This window comes from Crocodylus porosus, unplaced genomic scaffold, assembly GCF_001723895.1.
Source record: "Crocodylus porosus isolate Cpor-Errol unplaced genomic scaffold, CroPor_comp1, whole genome shotgun sequence".
NCBI classification, from domain to species: domain Eukaryota; kingdom Metazoa; phylum Chordata; order Crocodylia; family Crocodylidae; genus Crocodylus; species Crocodylus porosus.
This window is the reverse complement of record NW_017728931.1, coordinates 45,666,303-45,674,818: the sequence shown is the minus strand read 5'-3', so window position 1 is coordinate 45,674,818 and position 8,516 is coordinate 45,666,303. Positions and strand designations below refer to the sequence as shown.

Genomic DNA, 8,516 nt, shown 5'->3' with positions numbered 1-8,516 from the left:
AATTTTTTTTTTAAAAAGCCACTGTCACTCCAGGAAGGTGCCCTCAGCCTGCAGAAAGCTTGGATAAAGCAACCCCGCCCAAATGAGGCCAAAAAAAATAGCAGAAAGGCGCCAGGGTCTGAGGGCTGCTGTCGTTGTGGTTAGACTTGAATTGGGAAAAGGGGTTGCGGCTCCATATTGGGATTTCTGGTCAAACCCGAGGCTGGGAGTCGGGCCTCGGCGGGTCGTATCCCTGAGCTGCCAGTCGAGCCCTAGTCTCACCTCCCGGTCTGTGCCCCACAAGAGGGCTGCGGCCCCCCCGGGTGATGGGCTGTGGCACTGGCCACCTCTCCCATGCAGACATTTGTTTTTTTGGGGGGGGGGCGGGGTTTAATTAAATTTTTCCGTGGTCCAAGCCAAATCAAGTCCAAATCCGTGAGTCAGTCCAGACCCATCAGTGGCTTTACTACCGGCACACATCCTCCGCCCTCAGCTGGGGCTTCAGATGTTCCCAAATCCTTGGATGGGCATCCTATGTGCAGGCCCAAGCCCAGAGGCTTGGGGTTCGGATGCCCCTGAGTTTTGTTTGCCCTCAGCCGTAAGGCTGCAGGAGCAAACTAAGGTGGAGTCTCCCTCCCTTTTCCATAAAGTGGACATAAAGCCGAGATCTTGCCACTCCAGCAGGTAAGTGGGAGGTTTGCTATATACGTTACCTTTGTGGGTACTACACCCATGCCAGGAGAGCAGTTGTCCCTGGGTACGACTAGAAAAACCGCCTTGGTGGCCACAGTGTTTCCCATGCCAGTTAAGTATAGGACTGTGCTTGATCAGAGTGTACTTAGCAGAAGTGTTTGCTGAAGCAAAGACTTGAACTTGACTCTCTTGCTTTTTAGGGAGTGCCAGCCCCACACCCTCTCCCTGATCTTTCACCAAAAGCTTTGGAGGCTGGCTAGGGTGGTGTGGATGCTAAGGCACATGGTTAACAGCCCAGATGTTGCAAGTTTGAGGCCATAGCTCACATGGTGGCTGTAAGGTTCTAACAAATCTGTGAATTCTGCTAAATGCCTTGTCATGAGGACACAGGAAGGAAGGAAGAGCCATAAACCAATGCTGCCTTCTTAAGGGGCTTCCTAGTGCCTCCCATGCTTCCCCATCAGCTGTTTCTAGACCTAAATGCATGTGACTGCACCTGCGTTGCTGAGTTTGGGTGGAGCAGAGGAGTGCATCTGCACCACTGCATTGGCCCCTGCGGGCTGGGGAGCTCAGGGCATGAGTGATGATGCCAGGGGCCTCCCAGAGTGACAGAACAGATGCAAGTACAGTGGAAAGCAGAAGTGCTCAACCTCTGGCCTGCTAGCACAAAGGTGGCCTGTAGAGCCATGGTATCTGGCCTGTGGGGGTCCCCATGGCCATGGGTGAGGAAATTTGACAACAGAGGAGTAGTGGTTGTTAATATGGCCACCTTCCTCCCTGCTAATTTCCCAAACCCCACGTCCCACAAAGTGGGTTGGAGCCAGACCAAGCCCCCTCCCCGGCTGTGGCTAGATCAGGACCAAGCCATGCTCTGTTTCCTGCCATCCCTTACCCCTATCTGGATCAGAGCTGGGCCATGCCCCCTTCCCCCACAGGCCTGGGTTGGAACTAGGTTACTTGCCACTCCCCTCTGTGTGCCAAATGGGACCCCCCGTGCCCTCCCTGGCACCAGATCAGGACCCAGCTGTATCCAGGCTGCAGACAGACCAAGCACTGCTCATCCAGCCTGCCAGCCGAAAAGGTTGACCACCACTGATGTAAAGGGATGAGCCAAAAAGGAGCTGCAGACTCCCCAGGAAGAAGTGGCCTACAGCTGCCAGTACCCCCAGAGCTTAATAAAAGAAATAGCCCCAAGTGCCTAATGAGGAAGCTAACTTTGCCAGAGGTAATGATTCTCAAGCAAGGGGCCACAGCACCTGGGGGTGCCTGGAGATCCTTTTAAGGGTGTCGCACAGTGTTAGCACTGTGATGCATTGATCCGTAGGATAATCCCAGAGAGTCAAAATAGAACTTCATAGCATTAAACCATTCACAGAAATCATAGTGAAGCAGGGCTGGAAGGGATCTCCAGAAGTCATCTAGTCCAACCCCCTGCCTGAGGCAGGATCTTCCCTATCCAAGTCATCCTATACAAATCCATAATCTAACCTCTTCATAAAACTGCTGTCAATCCCAACACAACATAAGACCTAACACCCTAACCTGCCATGGGTAAAGCAGGACCACGGCAGTGTCCTGCTCCTATAAAAGATTGTTAATATATGCTCAGGAGATCCCAGGGAGAGAGTCACACCCCCACTGCAGAGGAAAGCAAAGACCCACCACAGCCTGTACCAAGCTGACCGTGGCTTAAAGCGTTCTCACCTGCTGTGGTCTTTCTGAACTGTTTGTGACAGAATTAATCCACTATTTTTCTCTAGTCAAAAACCAAGTGAAAACTAAGCTGGGATTTTCTGAGGGCCTTAAGTCTAAAAGGGTTGAGAATTGCTTTTTTAAGCCAACATGTTCCCGTGTGTGGACCAAATGTCTCTGGTGGGTACAGATAGAAAGGGAAAATAGATGAGATATGGATGGATCTGAGGAGAAATCGGCTTGATAGTAGTAATAATAATTTGGGGATCCCATTATGCTATTACTGTCTTTGGCACTGTTCCTGCAATCAGTTCTGCACAGGTAAACCCTTGTACCCAATGCCACCCAGACAGACAATATATTCTGGCATAGTTGAAACAGGCTGCAAGTCCACATTTTAGGCTTTTTATTTCTTCTCCACCAAATATCTAACCTGACTTCGGTGGGTCCCAAGGTATAGTTTTGGTTTAGCCTACTTGTAGTTTTCACAGAAGGACAAAGGTTGATTGGAGCATTGTTGAGAAGACTTAAAGGAAAATAAACCAATGGCAAAACTATAGTTTAAAAAGCAAAATTAAAGATGCTGTCTGCGCAGGCTCCCTAAGCTTTTCCATTTTTTCCCCTAGGGCTATATGAATACTCCAAAATAAATTTAGAGTGCAAAATTATTAATACAGTACAATGCTCTTTTCATCATCCTTTTCTGAAAGCTTGATGGAAAGACTGTGTTTCTTATGGATGACATTAAACTTTGGAGAGGGCATTTGTCAAGGTGAAAAGAGACTTTCAAAAAAGGGGGAACATGGAAACAACAATATGAAAGGGCACAAAGGGAACTCATGAGGGAAGATGTACTAATATACATTCTAATTCCTTTTGTGGCCAAAATGGTATCCCAGATCCAGATTCCACAACTTTGCCAATATTTGTGAAAGGGGGAGGTTCCGAATTACAGCCCACATTCCGAGTGGAATGTTGTAAATGTTGCCCTACTTTTATAAGAGGGGAAAAACATCACCATGTATTTACACGCTTTAGAAAACTGTACAGTATTCAATGCTCACATTGGTTTTATGCACATTCCTGTTACTCGAGTCTGACAAACCAATAGCTACCCATTCCCTTTCCTTTCTTTACCAAAAATAATGATTAAATAAAAATGTAACCTGAAACCAAACTGCTGTTGAAGTCTCTTCTGAAACTATTCACTTCGCTTTCCCCATCTGGATTTGTGTTTCCTATGGGATTTTTCTGCAATCTGCCAGATGAGGATTTGAGCGGTATTTGCCAGATCTGGGTCTGGATCATTCAGCACATCTGGAAGTGTTTTATGGGGCTCTCTCTCACTCCACCACTGGAACGTCTGGATTCTAAGCGACTTCTCAGCAGCAGAGAAAGAAGAAAACCAGCCGATCTCCAAAGTAAACTTGATGGGTTTGTAAAAGGAATCCAAATTTAAAAGCATTACTGTGGCCCTTTTATAGTCAAGGGTTTCAAAAAGGAGCCACGGGCAAGCCAGCATTGGCATGAGTGCATGCATTTTGGGCCCTGTAGGAATCAAGTATTCTCGTCCTACAGTTCTTCGGGAGAAAGAAGCCCTGAATCCTGTGCTGCGTTTGAAAGGTAAAAGACTAATTAAGCAGGAAATATCTGAAGAGTAGTGTCATGGTTTCTTATTCAGCTTTCCCTGCTGTAGCCCCTCAGTTTGTTATATGATTTGGCATGTGTGTCTGGAGACTGTCAGATTCCAGTAACAAATATCTGACTTCAGGAAAATTTGGGTAAATGTTTGCAGAGTAACAAGTTAATTTCTTTCCTTCAAAAACTATACCACCAGGCTCTTGATATCTAGGAGCTTCTCAAATATTTAACTGAAAGATGGATTTTATGCCGTTCTTAAGAGGTTTGGATTTTAAAGCTTCAAAGCTTATAACCTGATGCAATTTGCACTGTTTTAATTATTTCTGTTCTGAAAATAGTTTGGATCTCTGACTGACAAGCTACACATCACAAATATCACATGTAACATTTACAGCTTGTGACAAATTTTTGCAAGAGTGAAATTGGCAGATCTGGCCTTATTAAAATCAGTGGCTTCAGTGCCACTGGCTGGAGAGAGGCCTGAGTTTCATCCTAGGAACATAAAGTGGGAGTGTTGTCTACTTCATGTAAAACATTAATTCAAATTTCCAGACTAGGAAAGAAACTATATTTGCATGCTGTGCACAGGAGGGGAGATTTCTAAGGGGAAGTTCTTCTCTTCAGTGACATCCTAATGTGTTTTAATATATATTAATGGCAGCGCTATGCATGTGGAAAGAACAATTTTGGGATCTGGATGAGCAGTGTAGCTCTGTGAAATATTGAGCCCTAATATAATACAATTCCACTGTGATTTATTAATTTGCAAGCCACCATATTTACATGCATTTAGGCATCTAGGTAACTGTTTACAAAGTGATTTCTCTGTTTGGTTTACATTTTCTGCTTGGTATTAGTTTGTCAAGGCCCTCCCTTCAACTCAGAATTAACCTGCAAAACAAAACTGAGTTTGTGATGCAATTCCAAAGAATTCTTACAGCTTCAGCTTCATCCTCCATCAATTAATCAGTTATAAAAAAAACTTGCCTATATTTGAAAAGAACAGAAATACGTATCTATATCTATTTATACATAAACATGGGGAAAAATAGGTTGTGATGGTTACCATGACTGGAGGGAGAGTTCATGTAAGCATACATTATTTTCTTTGTTTACTGCAGTGTTGTGTTGTTATTGTCTGCTTTAGTCATTGGGCCGCTCATCCCAAGTCTTTAGTAGTTTCTTTCCTGAAGTGTCGTGGTTTTATAGGATCAAGGAGGTTGGAATATTAAAAGAAATTCCCCTTCATGATATTGCATCTGATAGCGACTGACCCTTTGCAGGAGCAGAAGAGGAGCTAGAAGGATCACTTGCACAAGACGCCAGTTCTGCTTTGGAATACTGGAAACAGGCTGGCTAGCAATGCTGGCAGCACTTTCTCAGCTCAGGGATGGAACAAGAAAAAGCCATGCTCCATATATATAACAGCACTATCATGGCAGACTTGCAGGACTTTTGGCCTATTAATCCTTTTCAGTTCCAAGTGCATGCATATTGTACAATGTTACCAAAAGTGACATAAAAGATACTATTCTATAAGGCACCCAGGAAAGAGAAAAAAATATGACCATTAATTCTTTAAAAAAAATGAAACAACATAACAACTATGGTATTCCCTTCATTAAATCAGTGAAAATTGTACAGACATCAGTTTGGATAAGTGAAGGTACAAATAAGTCATTATATTTTTTTCCCCACTATTAAGGTTTTCTAGCTTTCCAGCTGCCTACAGTACAAAGAACAAAAATAATTTTCACTTCTAAAATTAAATTAAATGTTACATTTTTCCATGATCTTCCATTATGAAGATTTAACTCTTTCCTATGATCTACTACTGGCCACTGCCAGGCCTTTCTACAATGACAGTTCTAAGGAAACCTCTCACTGCTGCTCTAGCATCATAGATGATGCTTGTGGGCAGTCTACACCAGTGCTCTCCCCTTATTGCTTGCACGTAGTGCAAGTACCCTGGTATTAATGCAAGTGTGGATTTCTCAAAACTAGCAACATAGACACAGCCTGAGAGACAGGATTCCAGACTAAATAGACCAGTGTTGTCTGATATAGGATTAAATTCACTATGTTTCTTTGTATTTGATAACAATACCGGTAAGCAGCAGGTTTTTACATTTATTGTTTTGTTGTATGGGGAGTCATAGACAATTTTCAGTCAATTAAAAACATTTGCACATTGGATAAATATTGTATATATTTACATGGGTTTTAATTGCTGTTTGACCTCATTTAAAAAATCACTATTATACCATGTAAAGTAATGCTGACAAAAAAAATCCTATACTGAGTTTATTGAAACACTACTCATTTCACTGTAGTTACAGATCTTTGAAAATGGTTCACATTCTTTTAGATGTTTTAAAAGGATATTTGAATCTCAATTTCCGAGTAATTGGGAGTCATAATCAGTTACCCCCGGTCACCGCAAGTACTTTTTCCATAAAATGTTTGGTAAAATTTGGGATCTGATTTTGCTTGCTTTCAAGTCAAGAGATAAAAATCTAGTGATATAAAATTCGGTCCAGAAAAAACTAAAGTAGTATTATTTGCTGTGTTTATAATAACTTTCTCTCTTTTTGACCGCAGGTCACAGAATTCTTAACTAAGGAACACATGGCTCTGTTAAAGAAAGGTAAGAAAGATTTAGAACATTTGAAATGCTAAATTGCTTCATACATTTATCTTTTAAACAGCTTCATAAAGATCTTATAGTAAAGAGATGGCATAGGAGAATTGAATGCAAACATAAAGCTCTAATTCTGCTAAGCACTTAAACACATTTAATTTATAGGCATGTGATCAACTTCTTTCCCATTCAGCAGTGCACTCAAATACATTCTTAAATCCCATTGACTTAAATAGAATGGCTGATATGCTTCCCCTAATCAAGGCTTGTAAGAACAGGATCTATTCTTGATCAATGCTTGGGACCCACAAATTGCATTGAAGTTAATTCAGAAATTAAGTAGAGGTGATGTAAAGTCAACAGGTCATGGGGTGGGACAATGAAATGGTGTAATGTATATGCTGAATGGCTGCAAATAGATATAAAAAAGGGCCTTAATCAAAATGCCTGGGAGTAACTTTAATTCCTACTTGACTCTTCTTTTATATAATTCCCCTGTTGTATGTGTTTGTTCCAGTCTTTGGTGTGGAAATCACATAATTTTTTACGTCATCTTGCACATTAGTTCTGAATTGGAGTAACTAGAGAGCATCCTGGAGGGTGGCATTCCATGCTAGCCTGAGAGTCAAATTCACTCATATCAGCTTAGTTCCACGCAGCTTTTGCCTATGAGCAATTCCACCTCTTCCATTACCTATTTCCAGATTCTGATCCTTCTTCTACCTTCCTCATACAGGAGTTAGAAAAGCTACTCTGTGATGTTAAGGCACTGCAAATCCCTATGAAATGGTGGAGGGAGACAGAGCCACACAGGGCCAGGATTTGCTGTGAAACTTCCAAGTTAGGGAGACAGCAGCAAACTTGAGAAAGCTGTGATATGCCCCAAATCCCAATTGTCTTGGAGTGTGGAGAGCCTGTCTGCAAGAGTCCCTTGGGTTTTTTTTGGTTAATATCTCCATTTTGACTATATCAGTTGATTCTACAGGCTGTGTATTTTCTTCATTGTAAGTCAGGCGGAAAACACTTGCTTTCTATCTCTCATCCAGGAATATATTGAAAGGCACAGTATCCTACAAGACATAGTTTTAATGTGTGCTACTCTGGGCGCTTTACTGTGAAGCTGACTAATTAGCTCTGTAGTAAAGCATCACCAACTACACATGTGGCATTATTAGGTCACAGTAAACTAAATTAACTGCACTGTAGGATAGTACTGCCTAACAAGTATTTTCCTGCAGTGGAGTAGTTACATGCAGCGAAACGCATGTCCAGACAGTGATGGGGCTGACTGGGGTACAAAGGTGTTACAGTGTGGGGGCTGCCTGCCAACTAGCCCTGGACTGTAGCACCCTCATGCATCAGCCAGCCCCTGCACAGCATGTTGAGCTGGGTTCATCGATTCATACATGCTAGGGTTGGAAGGGACGTCAACAGATCATCAAGTCCAACTAGGCAGGAAAGAGTGCTGGGGTCAGATGACCCCAGCCAGATGCCTATCCAGTCCTCTCTTAAAGACCCCCAACGTAGGAGAGAGCACCACCTTCCTTGGAAGCCGATTCCAAATTTTGGCCACCCTTACCACGAAGAAGTTTTTCCTGATATCTAGCCTAAGTCTGTTCTCTGACAGTTTGTGACCATTGTTGCTTGTTACCCCAAGAGGCGCCTTGGTTAACAGAGCATCTCCGATCCTTTGCTGCGTCCCCCTAATGAATTTGCAGATGGCCACAAGATCACCTCTCAGCCTTCTCTTGCAGAGACTAAAGAGGTCCAGGTCCCTCAGTCGCTCCTCATAGGGCTTGTCCTGTAAACCCTGTTACAGGATCTTTCCCTAGTCGGGCTTACCACAGATTACGAATAGCCGGGAGAACAG

The 8,516-nt window shown here is 43.0% G+C and overlaps 1 protein-coding gene and 1 long non-coding RNA gene across 3 annotated transcripts in view; one reads left to right on the top strand and one right to left on the bottom strand.

The window, feature by feature from the left end:
• Positions 1-443: 443 nt before the first annotated feature.
• On the bottom strand, positions 444-3,883 carry LOC109316571. Its single transcript, XR_002102873.1, has 3 exons — positions 3,873-3,883; positions 2,306-2,310; positions 444-583 (listed from the first exon to the last, which is right to left on the bottom strand). It is a non-coding gene; the product is annotated as an uncharacterized LOC109316571 (long non-coding RNA).
• GLT8D2 (glycosyltransferase 8 domain containing 2) overlaps positions 3,529-8,516 on the top strand; it is a 33,318-nt gene continuing 28,330 nt past the window's right edge. Inside the window, exons 1-2 of one of the 2 annotated variants that reach the window (XM_019544765.1) lie at positions 3,529-3,987; positions 6,607-6,652. In XM_019544765.1, the coding sequence (XP_019400310.1) occupies positions 6,634-6,652 (19 nt within the window). In that variant the 5' untranslated portion in view covers positions 3,529-3,987; positions 6,607-6,633. The remainder of the gene's footprint in view (positions 3,988-6,606; positions 6,653-8,516) is intronic. The other variant, XM_019544764.1, reaches the window with a different exon arrangement.